This window comes from Maylandia zebra, linkage group LG4 (genome assembly GCF_041146795.1).
Source record: "Maylandia zebra isolate NMK-2024a linkage group LG4, Mzebra_GT3a, whole genome shotgun sequence".
In the NCBI taxonomy this organism is placed as follows: Eukaryota; Metazoa; Chordata; class Actinopteri; order Cichliformes; family Cichlidae; genus Maylandia; species Maylandia zebra.
In genome coordinates this window covers 24403671-24423040 of record NC_135170.1, presented here as the reverse complement: position 1 = coordinate 24423040, position 19370 = coordinate 24403671, and the positions used below count along the sequence as shown (strand labels likewise).

The following is a 19370-nucleotide window of genomic DNA, read 5'->3' as shown; positions in this document are numbered from 1 at the left end:
TGAGTAAGGACATCCAGCATCAAAGTCTGCCAAGTCTAACGAGCAGAGCTCATTGCTAGGCCACACCTTGTGATTTCAGTAGCAGCCAAAAGCACTGCTGATTTAAAAACAACAAATGCATTCTTTATTTTCTGACATTTGATTTGCTGCATGTCACCAAATGGTTTGGCAATTAAAAAAGAAAAGTAAGAAAAGTTCCCCAAAAGTTCTCATTAACTTTAATATCCAAGAATAATCTACAGAAAGCTGAAGCTGAATTTCTGCACTTATGACATCTCTTGTTAATGAACTTCAGAATGCTTGTCAGGGTCCCCGAGCAGTTATGAATTATATTGTGTTATGTATATGTATTTGTTATTCTATGCTTCTTTTCGGTGTTCCACTTATTTTATGTGTAGGCAGGGTGTGTGTATGTGTGTGTATATGTGTGTGGATGTCAAGCACCTGCAGGCCTGATGGGTGTGGTCCTGCTAGAGGATTGGCCACACCTGAAGCCCCACACACACCTGCTGCTGATCAGGCTCGTCGAGGGAGCTATTTAAGAGACCGATGGAGCTCCCACCGACGCGGGATCATTGCATGAGACTCCACGTTAGTCATACAGTTTTGGTTTAGTCCTTGAGTGCATGCCTGCTATAGTATTGTGTCCTGACGGCTGCCTCTATTGTTTTCCCCAGAAGAGGTGTGGAGCACCAGACAGCAGCCAGCACGGGGAGCGCTGAGACACGGGAGTGGACACGGACTTTTCACGGAGGACGTGACACAGGAGTCAGGGGAGAGCACGGGGATTTATTGTTGTTTTTTCCATACACTGTAAATAAACGCACTGTTTACACACAGAGCTCCGCGCCTGGGTCCTCCTTCCCACATCCCCCACGGTCTGCCACACTGTCCGTGACAATGCTTTTTTTTATCTGAAATTTTCTCCTTTGTTTTCTTTTTTTTAACTTTTCATTTTCTTTAAACATCACGAGGGAGGACACGGCAAAGAAGTAAGACAAACAGGAAATAAATACACAAGCCTATTTATGTATGTGTCGCCCACTTAGAATGCCAATCATCCTCAGCTGTTTTAATCTACTTTGTGTTATAACCTTTTTGTTTCTGAAGGCCTTGGTATCCGATTGTTCAGTCTGACGTCACTGGCCGTGTCTGGGCCTAAACTCCGCTGCAGGTCCATATATCAAACGATCACTATGGCATTACTGAGAGTTGAAAAACTGTCTAAAGTTTTTCATCTTTAATAAAATGATCAGCGTTCTGCTCTACCAGGTGTAACAATTGAGTTTAACATCCAGGCATCCATGAAAACGGAATTTATGACATTTAACGGAGTTAGAAGTTAGCAGGAAGTTAGCTCGCTAGCTTCTATCTAAATACAATATAGCATGTCCTGACTGCGGGGTTTTGGAAACAAATGAAAACGTACAGCTCTGTTATCACTTCCAGCATAAATGAAGACAGAAAACTAGACAGCAGTGACGTTTGTAGGGTTACTGAAGTTTGGCTAGCTGGTATATAATGATGTGCTATGTGACCGCTAGCGACACAGCTATGTTAGCATAATATAAACAAGCTAACTTTTTTCCACTCGATAAAAGTTAACGTGAGTGTTCTCGGTGGTCAGGAACAAATGTAATCGCATGGCAGGATGCTGTAAAAGGTCCAAACCTCAGCCAGGAGAACAACTAAGATAATCCATCCACAATACGAGGTTAGTCATTCATATACTGCTGCATGGGCTGGGCTGTAGTTACATCCTCAGGTTTTAAAAAAAACTGAGCTTAAATAAATGATTAGTGGTAATAAAAGCCGAGGGAGGTCAACAGGGATCACTGACTGTTTTAGGAGCTTTTGAGATCAAATAGAAGAAAATACAAAACATTAAACATGTTAACAACACAAAAGCCATATTAAAGGCAGACTACTTTAGGCCCGGAAGTAGGATTCGTCAAGTCATCACTGAACAATCGGATAATTTACAGATAATTTTTCCATTAATCAGTTTTCTTTAATCAAACTGTAGGCATTTTGTCTCGTTTTGTTTTCATAGTTTTTAATCATGTTTACCTATACTTCAAACAAAAGCACCAGAACAAACACACATTATTCACACATTAAACCTCACATCATCACCTTTTAATTCAATTCAGTTTTCATAAAGACTAGAACTTTAAATATAGCACAAGCAGAAAACAATTGAGAGAACTAAAACCATGACTGACACTAAATTAAGGAATATTAACAAAACTCAAAAAATACATGAGCACTGTGTTAAAGACCCAGTGCCATGACACAGCGCCAAGAAACCTCCAACAGAACCAGGGTCAGTGAGGGGTGGCCATCTGCTACGACCAGTTGGGGTGAGAGGAGGCAGACAGCAAAAAACATCAAATTCAATGTGGTGTATAAACACAGAGAGTAAAAAAAGGGGGAATGAAGAAAGACATCATGGGAAGCCCTCAGCAACTTAGGTCTATTGAAGCATAACTATAGGAGAATTCAGGGTCACCTGGTCCAGCCTTGACCTTATGCTTTATTGCTTTATCAAAAACAGTTAGCGTGGGTGTCTGTGAATCCAATTTGGAAGCTGGTTCAACAGGGGCGTGAAAGCTGAAGGCTCTGCCTCATATTCTACTTTTAAATACCCTAGGAACCACAAGTAAGCCTGCAAGCTGGGAGGTCTTTAAAAAAAAAAACAGGACCCGATTGTTCGGACCTTGTATGCAAGTAGAAGTATTTTAAATTTGATTTTGGATTTAACAGGTAAGACAATATATGAGAAATATGCTCTCTCTCGCTAGCCCTTATCAGTACTAATAAATCCATTTTGGATCAGCTGAGGGCTTTTCAGGGAGCTTTTAGAGCTGCCTGATAATAATGAATTACAGTAGTCCTTCATAGAAGTAATAAATGCATGAAGTGGTTTTTCAGCATCATTCAGACGGCTTCTAATTGTGGAGAAATTGTGTTAATGCAAGAAGGCAGTCCTAAATATTTGTTAGACATACACAACAATGTCTCCTATAGGAAGTAGATCAGGCCAGCTACTAATCAGAAGATTGGTGGTTTGATCCCTGTCTGCTCCAGTCTTAATGCCAAATGTCCTTGGGCAAGATACTACTGCCTGCTTTATTTTTGTGTATTAGCCTGGCTTAAAGTCAACAAAAAATATTTTCACAGTATGAGGCCTGTCAAGCAGCGTTTTTATATGAAAATAAATTTACATTTGAGAATGTTTTCAGTCGGAGACAGTCCCCTCTTACTTGACACTTAGAATCTCACCACTTGATTTGCATAAAACTCTAAATACAGACAAGAAGCCTGCAGGTGCATCCTGGAAATAGAGAGAAGGAGGTGTAAAATAGATGATGCCTCACTGACAGTCAAAGAAAATTCAGTTTAATTTAATACTCATCTTTTTTCAAACCTCTTTACTATTGCAGGTAAGTTAAACTAGAACAAGAAATATGACAAAAAGGGGAAATGCAGGATACACATCAATCATTTTGTTACAATATTTTTTTATTATTATTTTGCTGAATAAACATATAGCAAAGGCCAGTAGAGCACATAAATCAAACAGTCACAACAGTAACTGCTCGTATTTTATAACATGAAAATGAGCACTAAACAAATGCCAGGAGCATTAAAGAGCCAGATAGATGTTAAATGCTGATTCTGACCCTTCTACTACTCAGTGGGACATTCTGACTTCTTGATGGTTTTCTCTGAAGTCTGTGAGCCCAAAGACACTTTACATGTATAAACCTTATCCATGTTCCAGTCTGATGTCTGGATGGTCAGAGAGCTGCTGATTTGGTAAGTCTGGTCTGGTCTCTGAACAGCAGTGCTGGTAGAGATCCCACTGCTCACTGGACTCCCAGCAGCCAACCAGCTCACATCTACAAAAGGCACAGACTGACTGGACAGACAGACCAGAGAAGCTGTGTCGGACTGGAGCTCAGCACTGGACGGACGGAAGACTGTCAGGACAGGAGGAGGGAGGCTGGAGCCTGAAAATACATGAAAGACATTCAGAAACATTGAAATAAATCAATTAAATACTAGAAAAGTTTTTAAGAAAAGAACTGTGTAAGAGACAGCAGTGGATGAATATAATCTATCTGTTATTATAAATGATAACTTATTGTAGCCATGAAAAATATCGCATCTGCTAAATTAGAACCAGTCCTTTATAGCAGCTGAGATTTCATGTACAAACACACAAACAAGAGAACCATTTCAGGTTATGTCCTACAACATCATCATGAAGCAATTTACTATAAAATATAACTAATATCTTCCAGTAAAACTATAAATAAATAGTATCTAAAGTAGTAGAAATGTTACATTTCAAACACATAATAAACATTTACATCAGTCAGTATTTTTTAGTCTGAAACTCTTTAGTGTGAAATGAAACAATACCATCTATGATAAACGTTAAACAGAATACAGTTAGCTCTAAAACTGAACCAGATTAAGGTCAGAATGTTAACTTTAATTTAGTGTTTTGCCTTTTTGAGATTTGACTTTTAGATTAGTTACTACTAATCAAGACTGAATTATTCTCACATTTTGTCTTTAAACAATGTCTCATCAAAGTTCAATAATACTATTGCTTCATAGGAATGACAGAGATAAATATCTGCCTCTAATCACGAAGTTAAAGAATTACATTCAACAGCATTCAAACATTTCAAGCCTCATCTAAGAGGCTTTTTCAGTTCTGAAGAAACGAATTGAAGAAGAATCTTGTATTTGAAGGCTCATTAGAATATTAATAATTAATGATTAAAAATCTGAAACATAAGATATCAAAACATAAACACTGAATAATATTAAGAAAATCTCTCCCACTTTATAATCAGTTTAAAAGTACTTACTTGTCACAATCAGCTTGGTGCCTTGTCCGAATACCACAGTGATTCAGTTTGTATACATGGCTGTACAAAAACCTCCTGACTGTCACTGATGAGGGGAGAGGAACTGAAACATCCTGCTGAGGCCAACTTTCACTGTCATCTTTATTTTCCCCTCATCAGTCTGCTTATATTTCATAACACATTGAATGACTGAGCTTTTACTTTACTGTCACATTCAAGTTTGTTTTTCTTTTTCTTTTTTTAAGTTCAAATCCGATTGAGATGTGAGCAACACAGTTTTTCTCATGTCTTTATCCACATCTGCATCACACAGTACATTTGTAACTTGTTATTCATAAGACTACGCTGAAGCAGTGGATAAGATTTATTATCTCACACTTTAACTCTCTGATTTCATACAGATATAAAATCAATCATGGTTAGATTTTAAAGCTGAAAGTATCATGCTACTGGGTCTGGAACCCAGCGTGTTGTGTTTTTGATTAGTTATACAATTACATAATTTCCCTAGGGATTAGTAAAGTATGCTGATTCTGATTAGTTATGTTTTGATTTGTCGGTTTTATTCCCGTTATTGTTTTCTGCTTATGTTACATTCTTAGTTATAGTCCTTGGGTTTCTGTTACCTTCCCTTCCCCGTGTTCCACGTTTAGTTACTCTTCTCTCAGTGCTCCATGTTCACTTTTCCCTGTCAGCCATGTCTCCTTATTTGTCTGTAAGTAAGCCTTATTTGTATTTCCTGTTTTACTTTGGCGGTCTTATGTCCTGCGTTCAGTGTTTTCAGTCTTGCTTCCTCCCCGTCTTGTTATGTCAGATTAGTCCACCTGTGTTTCCCTCCTGTTTCCCATTCCCTTGCTACCCCCTGTTATATTTAAACCCTGTGTTGTTGTTGTTTTTTATTGCAGTTGTTATATCATTACCCTACAGTGGGGCAAAAAAGTACTTAGTCAGCCACCAATTGTGCAAGTTCCCCCACTTAAAATGATGACAGAGGTCAGTAATTTGCACCAGAGGTACACTTCAACTGTGAGAGACAGAATGTGAAAGAAAAATCCATGAATTCACATGGTAGGATTTGTAAAGAATTTATTCGTAAATTAGGGTGGAAAATAAGTATTTGGTCACCTCAAACAAGGAAAATCTCTGGCTCTCACAGACCTGTAACGTCTTCTGTAAGAAGCTTTTCTGTCCCCCACTCGTTACCTGTATGAATGGCACCTGTTTGAACTCATCATCTGTATAAAAGACACCTGTCCACAGCCTCAAACAGTCAGACTCCAAACTCCGCCATGGCCAAGACCAAAGAGCTTTCGAAGGACACCAGGAAAAGTATTGTAGACCTGCACCAGACTGGGAAGAGTGAATCTACAATAGGCAAGCAGCTTGGTGTGAAAAAATCAACTGTGGGAGCAATCATCAGAAAATGGAAGACATACAAGACCACTGATAATCTCCCCCGATCTGGGGCTCCACGCAAGATCTCATCCCGTGGGGTCAAAATGATCATGAGAACGGTGAGCAAAGATCCCAGAACCACACGGGGGGACCTGGTGAATGACCTGCAGAGAGCTGGGACCAAAGTAACAAAGGTCACCATCAGTAACACACTACAACGGCAGGGAATCAAATCCCGCAGTGCCAGACGTGTTCCGCTGCTGAAGCCAGTGCATGTCCAGGCCCGTCTGAAGTTTGCCAGAGAGCACATGGATGATACAGCAGAGGATTGGGAGAATGTCATGTGGTCAGATGAAACCAAAGTAGAACTTTTTGGTATAAACTCAACTCGTCGTGTTTGGAGGAAGAAGAATACTGAGTTGCATCCCAAGAACACCATACCTACTGTGAAGCATGGGGGTGGAAACATCATGCTATGGGGCTGTTTTTCTGCCAAGGGGACAGGACGACTGATCCGTGTTAAGGACAGAATGAATGGGGCCATGTATCGTGAGATTTTGAGCCAAAACCTCCTTCCATCAGTGAGAACTTTGAAGATGAAACGAGGCTGGGTCTTCCAACATGACAATGATCCAAAACACACCGCCCGGGCAACAAAGGAGTGGCTCCGTAAGAAGCATTTGAAAGTCCTGGAGTGGCCTAGCCAGTCTCCAGACCTCAACCCCATAGAAAATCTGTGGCGGGAGTTGAAAGTCCGTGTTGCTCGGCGACAGCCCCAAAACATCACTGCTCTCGAGAAGATCTGCATGGAGGAATGGGCCAAAATACCAGCTACTGTGTGTGCAAACCTGGTAAAGACCTATAGTAAATGTTTGACCTCTGTTATTGCCAACAAAGGTTATGTTACAAAGTATTGAGTTGTATTTTTGTTATTGACCAAACAGGTGCCATTCATACAGGTAACGAGTGGGGGACAGAAAAGCTTCTTACAGGAGATGTTACAGGTCTGTGAGAGCCAGAGATTTTCCTTGTTTGAGGTGACCAAATACTTATCTTCCACCCTCATTTACGAATAAATTCTTTACAAATCCTACCATGTGAATTCATGGATTTTTCTTTCACATTCTGTCTCTCACAGTTGAAGTGTACCTCTGGTGCAAATTACTGACCTCTGTCATCATTTTAAGTGGGGGAACTTGCACAATCGGTGGCTGACTAAATACTTTTTTGCCCCACTGTATGTGCTCCCTGTACATTCATTGGTTTCTTGTGATTCATTAATTTGGATCCTTCATTCTGCCTGCCACACAGCCACACATGACAGAAAGGTTCTCAGTATGTGCCAGTCAAGTAATTTCAGCCACCCTTTATTATTTTGGAATTCTAAGGTAAAAAGAAGATTTGTCAAAACCGTGTAGTGACATCTCATAACTGAGTAAATATCACAAAAACAGGAATGAATGGTTGTTTGCAAATATGATAACTTAGAAACTGTTGACAGTGAGTATAAAAAGCAAGAGAAATATATAAGTGTTTCCACCTTCAAATTTGAGCATTATAATGTCGTCACATTATATTACTAGTTTATTCAGATGAGTCTTCAAAACAATAACTATAACTCATATCATCAGTGTTTCTGGTTCATAATCATTTTTACATGTCTGACATAAAAAATGTTCATATAAAATATATTAGTTAATCATATGGTGGAACAACGTTAGTGCAGTCTGATGTTTGTCAATAAAAATAACATTTATTTAATCATACTTTCTTTAGGTGGTGAGTATACACTGTCTTAGTTATCAGTATGTGTAAAAATCCAAAAAAGGAGAAGTAACAGTGAGGAGGTTTTTGTCACAGTATAAATCACTGTGATACGAACTCATCAACAGAGTTGTCATGTGTCTTACAGTAATAGACTGCAGAGTCTCCCTCCTCCACTTTGCTGATGATCAAACGATAATCTGTTGTTGACTGATGAGTGGATGTGAATTTCGGAGCAGAGAACCCAGAGCCATAGGTTGGAGAACCCCAGCTATGATAAAACCTCAGCACAAACTGAGGAACTTCTCCTGGAATCTGTTTATACCACCGAGCATTACTGCCAGTAACAGTCCCCAGGTTACAGTCCACGGTGGCTGTCTCTCCTTTCCTCACTGATAGAACAGGAGGTTTCTGTGTGAGCACCGTCACACCACTCACACCTACAAACAACAAGAAGACATGAAGTCAAGAGAAACAAACAGACTAATAAATCTTTCTTGAGGTCCGATTGGACGCATAAGTCCTCTTTACATGTTAATGCAGTGATCAGAGTACAGAGAGTCAGCAGCATGTTGTCGATGTGAGCTGAGAATTGACAATAAAATGTGAAGAAAATGTGCTGGTTGAGCCATTTAATATAACCAGGAGAAGGAGGAGCAGGGAATCTCTCTCTCTCTCTCTCTCTCTCTCTCTATCTATCTATCTATCTCTCTCTCTCTCTCTCTCTCTCTCTCTCTCTCTCTCTCTCTCTCTCTCTCTCTCTCTCTCTCTCGCTCTCTCTCTCTATCTCTTTCTTTCTGGATTGTTTCCTTTATTAAATTCTATTAAATTATCTATCATTTCTGATTTAACTACATATCTTTTTACCACTGCCACTAGATTGAGCCTTCACATTTATCATTCAATGAAATCAAGTAGAGATTTCAGCTTTTGTTTAGTGTGGACCATTCTTTTGTAAAGTTTATATATCTGAAATAAAAGGAAGCTGGTAAAACTCATATAAAAAAGTAATACTGCCATTACTGTGACTATGACTAATGGTAACATTGAAACAGGAGTTTCAGGTGCATTGGAAGACTTTAAACATTGGGGGCTCAGTACAGCGCTGAAATCTTTGGGAGTTTCTCTTAATAACAGCACATTTTTAATTAAAAGGTAATTTATCATATTTTATTGTCAAATTAATATAATTATAGATATATAAAATATCAACCAATATGTACTGCCTAGAGCTTGATGTCACAGAATGATACTGAAATAAACAAACAGTGAAATTTGATTTCTTCTTGTTTGTTACTATTTGTTATTTTAAGCAACAGGAGTAAAACCTTCAGAAAAACAAGTGAAAATGTTGATGAAGTATTCATATGTGAGACAGTATGCTGACAGTACTTAATTCAATTCTTAAATTTTCTGATTCATCAAAACTAATTTAAGAGCAATATATGACTGACTTTTTTGTGTGTATTAGTGAATCATATCGTGAAACAACATTATTGTTTTCTGATGTTTGTTAATAAAAACTGATTTCTGTGGGTGGTGAGTGTACACTGAGCTTTCACTTATGTCTTTGTTATCAGTATGTGTAAATCTCAAAAAGCAGAAGTAACAGTGAGGAGGTTTTTGTCATGATGTAAATCACTGTGATACATGCTCCTTAACAGAGCTGTCCCATGTATGGCAGTAATAGACTGCAGAGTCTCCCTCCTCCACATTGCTGATGATCAAACGATAATCTTTTGTTGACTGATGAGTGGATGTGAATTTTGGAGCAGAGAACCCAGATCCATATTCTGGAGAACTCCAGCTATGATACATCCTCAGCACAAACTGAGGAACTCCTCCTGGAATCTGTTTATACCAACGAGCATCACTGCCAGTAACAGTCCCCAGGTTACAGTCCATGGTGGCTGTCTCTCCTTTCCTCACTGATAGAACAGGAGGTTTCTGTGTCAGCACCGTCACACCACTCACACCTGCAAACGACAAGAAGACATGGAGTCAAGAGAAACACACTGAAATTAGTATATATGTGTGCAATATAAGTCAAAGTGTTTACATGTTAGAGCAGCGATGAGAGCACAGAGAGTCACCAGCATGTTCTCACTGTTTGATGAAAGATAGAATTGCAGCTGTGAAACGGACTGTACTGCTTTTGTTGGATGAAGAGGGGAGGTGCTGCAGGAGCAATTTTATAAAACAACTAACAAGAGGAGGAGCTTCAAAAATGTATATGCAACATTTTTTTGTCTTTACTATATTTATGTCTATTTGTGTTGGTCTCCCGCCTATCAACCCATTACAACATTATTCTTTTTTCTTTCTTTCTTTTTTTAATGACCTTTTTGTTTCCTTTTGTTCATACTCACTCTGACTATATCTATCTGCATGCATCTCTCTGCTTTAGATTAGACATAAAACTTTCCTTTTTGCTAAAGCATATAGTTAGGAGTGGATCAGGTGACCCTGAATCCTCCCTTTTTTATAGTGCAATATATCAAGGCAGCTGGGGGATTCCTATGATTCACTGAGTGTTTCTTCTTCAGTCACCTTTCTCCCTCACTATGTGTCTATACATATATACATGGTGCCAATATGTTTCCAAACAACAAGAAGACACGGAGTCAAGAGAAACACACTGACTGATAATTCTTGCTGTATAATTTGGTGTATAAGACTCTTTACATGTTAGAGCAGTGATCAGAGTACAGAGAGTCACCAGCATGTTGTCAATGTCAACTGAGATTTTACGGTAAGATAAGAAGAGGAGGTACTGGAGTAGCCATTTAATACAACGAGGAGGAGGAGGAGCTATGGCGCTCTCTCTGAATTGTTTCCTTTGTTAAATTCTCTTAAATTTTCTATATTTTCTGATAAATAATGTCAAGTGCTTTTAATATGTATCTTTTTACCACTGCCACTGGTTTGAGTCTTCACATTTATCATCAAATAATATACTGACACTACTACTGATTAATTATACCTGGTGGTAATATTAGTGGTAGCAACACTGGGCTCATCTAACAAACTGAGGTGTAATGTTGTTAAACGTGAAGGTAATTTAAAAAAAAAGAAGTTCATTCATTATCAGTATTTTTTCACTCCTTATGGAATGACTGGAAATATTTAATGTTTTTCAGAATTCATGAAAGCTGTAGTGTCTAATTCAAGTTTTCCTTGCAATATTGAATTACTGTGCTTTATTTACCGAGTCACCCTATCCCAAAGTCTTTCTGTGGAGATTGCTGTTCTAAAGATGAGGAATTTCCCAGAATATACAGAAGACACAAACCAATGTGCAGCAAAAACCTTTAATTTAAATTATTTACAAATTATTTCTGCTGATCTACTAGTATTTTCCCGCACAGTCATCTCTAGGGTTTACATAGTCATATGGGCCCAAAAAAAGTAAATATCCAGTAAGTGTCAGTTCTCTGGAATAAAAATGCCTTGTTGATGCCAGAAGTCAAAAGAGACTGCTTCAAGCTGATAGGAAGGTAACAGTAACTCTGTCGACAACGTTTTACAGACAAGATATTCAGAAGAGCATCACTGAACAGACACACATCAAACCTTGAAGCAAATGAGATACAGCAGCAGGCACTGATCTGGTGTCACTCCTGTCAGTTAACAACAGGAAACTGTGTCTACATCTCACACAGATGATTCATCTGATTCATATTTCCTCTAATAAGCCTCCACAGATCAAAATATAATGAAGCTTTAAGTTAATTTGAAGCAAAACCACAATGCAGTAGTTCACAGTGATTTATGAGGGGCCGTACAAGCCAAAATTCATGTGCATGGAAGAAGAATATATGTATGTGAGAGTGAAAGTATGAATTTTGGCTTGTACGGCCCCTCATAGTGATTCCTTTATATCAACTACTTATTACCTCAATGCTTTTAAATAAAATCACACTCTTCAGTGGCTGAGACTGATTGGACAATGCCTCCCCCTTGTGGGGAAAATATATTCATTTTACAATGCTATTTATTTTTTACACATTTATTTTCTTTCTTATTTACTTACCAACTTATTTATTTGACTTTCAGCATCAGTGACTTTAACTTTTGACTCTTATATTATCTGAAAAGTTATTTACCATTTAACATCTTTGAGCCTTCACACTGACAATATATATATATATATATATACATATATTTTTTTTTTTTCATGGTCTATTATTTTATCATCACAAAGGATTTCTCCTTTTTTGGTAGATGAGCCAGGTTTAAAAGCAACAGTGGTTATTTGTAAAATAATGAAAAGGTTCACTTTTTTTTTTTCCAGTCAGGGACAGTCCCCTCTCACTTAGGACTTGATTTGCATAATACTCTAAATTCAGAGAAGAAGCCTCCAGGTGCATCCTGGAAGACAGAGGGGGAGGTGTAGATAGTTTCAGTTACTACTCATTTTGGAGGGGGGGGGGGGTCTTTTCAAACCACTTTTATTGCAGGAAACTTAAACCAGAATGTAAAATATTAATTATCTTTTCAGGCACTCCAATTCTCTATATATGATCAGAGAATTTTTTTACTTTTGTTTTTTGAGGTGGAAGTTTGGAGACTAACATGAAGCTATGATAACCTCCCCACAAGTAAAGAACTTATGGACATGCACACACTAGCACATGGACATACAGAAGAGTTGAGGAAATTCAAACTGGCAGAAGAAGAAAATGCTACATTGCCTCCAATGTTCACTTGCAATATTTTTTATTAACATTTTGCAGAATAAATGCATAGCAAACATTAACTGCTAGTATTTTCTTACATGTACACAGGCACAAAAAAATACCAAAAGGATTGAAGAGCAGACTTTAAATGCTGATTCTGACCCGTCTGCTAGTCAGTGCTACAGGTTGATTTGCTGATGGTTTTCTCTGAAGTCTGTGAGCCCAAAGACACTTTACATGTATAAACCTTATCCATGTTCCAGTCTGATGTCTGGATGGTCAGAGAGCTGCTGATTTGGTAAGTCTGGTCTGGTCTCTGAACAGCAGTGCTGGTAGAGATCCCACTGCTCACTGGACTCCCACCAGCCAACCAGCTCACATCTGCAAAAGGCACAGACTGACTGGACAGACAGACCAGAGAAGCTGTGTCGGACTGGAGCTCAGCACTGGACGGAGGGAAGACTGTCAGGACAGGAGGAGGGAGGCTGGAGCCTGAAAATAGATGAAAACCATTTTAAAAACAACAACAACAACAACAACAACAACAACAACAACAACAACAACAACAACAACAACAACAACAACAACAACAACAACAACAACAACAACAACAATAAAATGAATAAATAAAAACTGGATCAATATAAAGTAATGTATGAAAAAATACTATACTTTAACTCCCAAAATAGCTAAAATAACTTCTCCAAAATACATAAAAGCTATGTCTTACAACATCATCATCAGGCCTGAGATATTGGATGAAGATGATATTTATCCTAAAATAAACAACTCGCATAAAAGACAATGACATCTGCAAAGAAGAAGGAATAGTCATCTAAAGCAGAACAAAAAAATAGATTTTTTTTTAAATCAGAAAATTGTTGTTTTTTTTCACACAGATGAAAAAATAATACCAACTATGACAAACTGCAGACAAAATGGGTTTAATTCTAAAACCAAGCAACACTAAGGTTAAGGCCAGATTGTTCAATTATAGTCAGTTTTCCACCTTTGGTCAAATGTTTGTTACTACTGAGAGAACATGGAATAATTTCCAGAAAATATTATTTAAAAAATGTTTTCTGAGAGGCAGATAATACAAACCTTTTTTTAAGAATAATCAAGTTCAATATCTGTGTCTGTGCACTAATGAAGAACTTAAGTCACATTACAACGTGTGATCAACTCTGTAGCTTGCAGACTGCATGAAACAGCAAAAAAAAAGTCTAAAGAAAAATCTAAGTATATGAGAAATGAGAAAATTAGAGAATCTAAGCATAAACACAAAATACCTCCTGTTTCATGATCAGTTTAAAAGCACTTACTTGTCACAATCAGCTTGGTGCCTTGTCCGAATACCACAGTGATTCAGTTTGTATACATGGCTGTACAAAAACCTCCTGACTGTAAGTGATGAGGGGAGAGGAACTGAAACATCCAATTGAGACCAACTTTCACTGTCAGTGTCACTTCCCCATATATTGTTGATCAAAATGCTAATCTGATGTTGACGGATGAGTACATGTGAATATTGGAGAGGAGAAGCCAAACCCATAAAGAAAAATATAGCTATAATAAAAATACAGCACAAAGTAGGGATGGGACTTGATAAGAATTTAGTGATTTAGTGATTATCAATATTATTTATCAATTCGATTCTTTATTGAGTCTCACTGAATTCTCACTGGCTTTGCTTCTAGAGTCGCCAACATCACTGAAAAGCATATTAAACACATTACATTCATGAAAATTATTTGCACGCTGTGTGGTCAAACATTTGAACTTGTTAGAGGTATTTCCCCTCTTTGCTGTGATCATTGTTGGGTTATTACTCAAAAAAAGTAATGTTTTATACATTACTCATTACTATTCTTAAAGATAATGCACAAATAATGCACATGACTGAATTATTCCCAGTATAAAGTAATTCTCTACACTAGTTACATTACTTTTGCGTTTCTCCATGAAATGGCCTGAAATTCATTGTCTCATAATTGCTACTGAACAATATAAACCTGAGGCTAGACTGTAGTCCCATACACCAACAGAAATCCATATCCTACGGAGAACACACACATGATTTTTCTCTTAGTGTTTAGGTGTGAACTCAAAGCCATCAGCAGTCGTCACTGTGATTCTAGTTTAGAAACATGAACAGGTAGAAAAGGAGGCTGCAGTCTGACTGCTCATCACTGCTTTTATTATCTGTTGAAGTTTAGAGTCTGGCTGCTGGGCTGGGGTCAGCATTTACACAGCTTTAACCTCAATATTTTAAATGCACAGTACAACAACAAATTAACAAAAAAAAAGTCAAAGTCAAAAAAATGTAATGATTTCAAATGGTTAGAATTTATTTTTAAAATCTGTAGAGTCTCTCAGAATCAGAATCAGAATCAGAATCAGAATCAGAATACTTTATTGATCCCTGGGGGAAATTATTTAACTCTCATTTAGTTTTTTGTCACAGTGTTGATATTCTTCCTTTAAAACAACACATGATATAAAGAGGTGTTCCAAAAAACACACACAACGGAAATATTTGCTTCTATTTTATTTATGTCTGTATGTCTTAATCAGAGCCATCCCATGTCTGACAGAAATACCAAGCATCAGCATTTATGGCTGATGCTTGGCTCTGGGTTCTCTCTGGGGAGAACGTCAACAGAATGTATGCTGTCAAAGTCATGTGGTAATAGAAGGTTAGATAGTTAATCGAATTGAGAGTCCCTTGATTAAAATAAAGTAATTTATTGTTTATTAACACATTATCTGTCGTTAGTGAGTTGGTTTCAAAAAGTTTCAAAAGTGTCTTTGTTATCAGGATGTGTAAATCTCAAAAAGCAGAAGTAACAGTGAGGTTTTTGTCATGATGTAAATCACTGTGATACCTGCTCTTTGGCAGAGTCATCCCATGTCTGACAGTAATAGACTGCAGAGTCTCCCTCCTCCACATTGCTGATGATCAAACGATAATCTGATGTTGACTGATGAGTGGATGTGAATTTTGGAGAGGAGAACCCAGAGCCATAGCTTGGAGATGTATTTCCATGATAAAAATACAGCACATACTGAGGAACTCCTCCTGGAATCTGTTTATACCACCGAGCAGACCGGTCAGTAACAGTCCCCAGGTTACAGTCCATGGTGGCTGTCTCTCCTTTGCTCACTGATAGCACAGTTTTCTGTGTAACCACTGTCACACCACTCACACCTGCAAACAACAAGAAGACACGGAGTCAAGAGAAACACACTGACATTAGTATATATGTGTGCAAGTCAAAGTGTTTACATGTTAGAGCAGTGATGAGAGCACAGAGAGTCGCCAGCATGTTATCGGTGTGAGCTGAGAATGCACTTCTAATTTGTAACTTTAAAGTGGCTGTAAAGCTTCTGTAGGATGAAGAGAGGAGGTGCTGAAGGAACCTTTTAATACGACTAACAGGAGGAGGAGCTTAAACATACATATGTATATTTCTCATCTTGACTTGACTTGGTAATGTGAAGTCTCTTCTTTTTTTTAATTTTTACAATCTTTTCATGTCCTTCATGATGATTTTGCAGTGTTTTAACTTGATCCCTTTTCAGAATTTAAAGATAGATTTAAGTTTCTCAACAAGTGATATCAAGTAGATAATTTAAACAAAAATTAAACAGTACCTTAAACAAAAAGTGAGGATTACTTAGTGTAATACTTATAAAAGCTGAAAATAGTTTGATGTTTTTCAGATCTCATGAAAGTTGTTGTGTATCTCAGGTTTTTGTCACAGTCTGAGTCACTGTTCATGTTAACTTACAGAGTCATCCCATTTCTGACAGAAATACTTAGCAGAAAGTAGAAATGCCATCTGCCTCCAACCACTAATGTAATCCCATTACATGTTTTGTTCGAGATTTAATGATTTGAGATGAGTAATGTTGGATTTTTTTAAAACTGTAATGTCTCTAATTTAGGGTTTTTTTTCACAGCCTCAATCAATGTGATTAAGCTTCATCTGTGCATAAGTCTGCAGTGGACATCAGATTCTTTACATGCTAGAACTTTGATGAGAGTGCAGAGAATCACCAGCCAGTTGTCAGTGTGAGATGAGAGCAGATTTGTAACTTCAAACAATATTGGACAGTTTTTATAGGCTAAAGAGAGAATGAGCATGAGGTGTCATTTAAGATTACCAAAAGGTGGAGGAGCTGTGGGTAAAGATTATTTTGCTCTCTTTTCATCTTGTCTAGCTTTATAAGTAATTGTATCAGCTATATAACCTACTTGCACAGGCATCTACTATTCATTGGGCCATTATGAATTCTTGATGGTTTTCACAAAGACACTTCACCCAGTCTGATGTTTGGATGGTCAGACAGACCAGAGAGGCTTTGTTGGACTGGAGCTCAGCACTGCATGGAGGGAAGACTGTCAGGACAAGAAGAGGGAGGCTGAAGTCTGAAAATTCACGAAGGACATGATCCAAAAACATACAGAATCAATTCAGTAAAAAACTTAAATATACAGCATAAGACTGAGTCAGTACAGAAATTTATTTCTGAAAAAAACAACAACAAAGGCTATCCCTGAATATAATTAAAATGTGTACAGATACAATAATGTCATATAATCTGAACAACTTGTAGAGGATGGACGTGTCTGATGATTTGTGTTTTTATTGGCAGCTGCTGACAAACAGTCTAAATGACACGTCAAAGACTCTAAAAGCAGAATTACTTTGTACAGAGGTTTTTGTCACAGTGTAAATCACTGTGATACGCTCTCCTTAGCAGAGTTATCCCATGTTCCACAGTAATACACAGCAGAGTCTCCTGCTTCTGCTCGCTTAATGATAAACTGATAATCAATGTTTGATGAGGCTTTAGAGTTAAATCGGTCTGAGGAGAATCCTGTTCCAAAGTAGGGTGAACTGTGCTCATGGTAAAATTTCAGAATATACTGAGGAGTAGAACCAGGGACCTGTTTGTACCAGCTGACATAATAGTTTTCAGGTCTCTGAATGTTGCATTTGAGCAGAACCTCCTGTCCTGGAGAAACTGTGTGGACAGGTGGTGTCTGGGTCAACACTTTTGCAGCATCCACACCTGTCAGAGAAAAAAATTGCAGTAAGTCTGTTTTTAACTCTCAAAGTGCAGTCTATAAAATAAACCAGAAGATTATCTTACATGCTAAAGCAACAATAATAGTAGAGATGGTCCCCAGCATGTTGAAAGTACGGTGTATTCTCTTTGCTGTCCAGCTGAGAGGTAAACTGAGCAATGAAGAGAGGCTGAGACTTTTAATAACTAAGGAGTGGAGGAGGAGGAGTTTCAATACTGAAAACTGTACTATTACAACTCAACTAGAAATTAGGGTTTTACACCAAACTCAAAATTATTTTAAATGTCATAAATGTTTACTTTTAGGATAAGTCTACTAAATATGTTTTCAGTTTACAGCAATGTTATTTTTATTTATGAATATATTTAAATTCAGGACATATTTTGTTGGGATTAATCTCCTGTTAAGTTAAATAACAAAGTGTGTGTAGTCAGGTGAATCTATACATTCTATGTGGTTGTTTTATTTGCAAATAAGAAAGTTTTTGTAATTTTTTGCCACTTCTATTTTCACATAATCTTTGGATCTGTTTAAAAAGCAGGAATACAAAACTGATTTATTGTTGAACATAAACGTTACGTAAAAATAGCTACAACAGCTTAATCCAAGGATCTATATTAGGAGATGTTTTATAGTATCTAAATTCAGATCAGCCACACAAAAAAATTCTGCTGCAAACTGGATTCTTTAACATTAAAATGCACCTTAAACAGTCATTTCATCGCAGCTCAGACTTTTATGTGTACTAGCCATTTAAAAATTAGGATTAAGTATTAATGGCAACTAAATGTTAAAAAATCAACATTTTTCATATCAAATGTTTGTATGACAACAACAGAGCTGCGAAAGTTGTACAGCTGAACATTGTTTACTGCTTCTTATATAATAAATAAAGTTATTCTTGGACAAAACCAAAGCAGTATTCAGTTAATTCCCTGAATTACCAAAGTATAGTGAAATACAACATTTCCAGTCAGGGGCAGTTACATCTCCTTTTAGAAAGACCATAACTCTCTTTTACAACTTTCCTGACGTTATAAATTAGATGCTCAGACCTGCAGGTGCATTCTGGGGAAAAAGAGAAGGAGGAGTAGAGAGGTGATGCTTTACTAACAGAGTGTGAAGGTTGCAGGTTTAAAATAAGCATTTTAAACCAGTGACACTCATGCCTTTAACTGTCCCAGGTCTACAAATGTGACACAGCACAACATTTTATTTATTCTAACTACAGTAAAGTTAAATGTCCAGTTAAAGTCATTGAACCCTTTTGTTTTATTTTAACATGTTTGGTAATCAGTAAACAGCAAAATCAATGTGCAAGAAGATTTTAAATACTCATTTTGGTCCTCTGTTATTGAGTAGGATATTCTGATATTCTTGATATTTTTCTCTGAAGTCTCCTAGCCCAAAGACACTTGATATATGTTAACCTTATCTATGATCCAGTTGGATGTCTAGCAGACACATAGTCATTGTTAACAAAATGTTAAAGCCTCTGAAAGCAGAAGTATTCTGTACAGAGGTTTTTGTCACAGTGTAAATCAC

The 19370-nt window shown here is 37.5% G+C and overlaps 2 protein-coding genes across 3 annotated transcripts; both read right to left on the bottom strand.

Annotated features, from left to right (window-relative positions):
- Positions 1-3504: 3504 nt before the first annotated feature.
- LOC106674513 (immunoglobulin lambda-1 light chain) lies at positions 3505-16100 on the bottom strand. 2 transcript variants are annotated; one of them, XM_076883223.1, is made up of 4 exons: positions 16017-16100; positions 9699-10024; positions 4890-4923; positions 3505-4016 (listed from the first exon to the last, which is right to left on the bottom strand). In XM_076883223.1, the coding sequence occupies exons 1-4, from the start codon at positions 16054-16056 to the stop codon at positions 3694-3696; spliced, it is 723 nt and encodes a 240-aa protein (XP_076739338.1). In that variant the 5' UTR covers positions 16057-16100; the 3' UTR covers positions 3505-3693. The 2 variants fall into 2 exon arrangements, with proteins under 2 accessions (XP_076739338.1, XP_014264359.2); XM_014408873.2 differs by lacking the exon at positions 16017-16100 and adding an exon at positions 10108-10187.
- On the bottom strand, positions 12746-17974 carry LOC105941094 (immunoglobulin lambda-1 light chain). Its single transcript, XM_076883224.1, has 4 exons — positions 17891-17974; positions 17484-17809; positions 14053-14086; positions 12746-13219 (listed from the first exon to the last, which is right to left on the bottom strand). Exons 1-4 carry the CDS (start codon positions 17928-17930, stop codon positions 12897-12899), a joined length of 723 nt encoding a protein of 240 aa, XP_076739339.1. The 5' UTR covers positions 17931-17974; the 3' UTR covers positions 12746-12896.
- Positions 17975-19370: the final 1396 nt, after the last annotated feature.

Bases quoted from the DNA above. Each gene is read 5' to 3' on its own strand.
- LOC106674513 (XM_076883223.1), bottom strand. From the start codon at position 16,056: ATGCTGGCGACTCTCTGTGCTCTCATCACTGCTCTAACAT. The intron at 10,025-16,016 runs GTAAACACTTTG...TGTCGTTTGCAG, and splicing joins TCTCATCACTGCTCTAACAT to GTGTGAGTGGTGTGACGGTG. The intron at 4,017-4,889 runs GTAAGTACTTTT...ATGTATTTTCAG, and splicing joins CACCAAGCTGATTGTGACAA to GCTCCAGCCTCCCTCCTCCT.
- LOC105941094 (XM_076883224.1), bottom strand. From the start codon at position 17,930: ATGCTGGGGACCATCTCTACTATTATTGTTGCTTTAGCAT. The intron at 17,810-17,890 runs GTAAGATAATCT...TTTCTCTGACAG, and splicing joins TATTATTGTTGCTTTAGCAT to GTGTGGATGCTGCAAAAGTG. The intron at 14,087-17,483 runs GTATCACAGTGA...TGAATCACTGTG, and splicing joins ATAACTCTGCTAAGGAGAGC to GTATTCGGACAAGGCACCAA.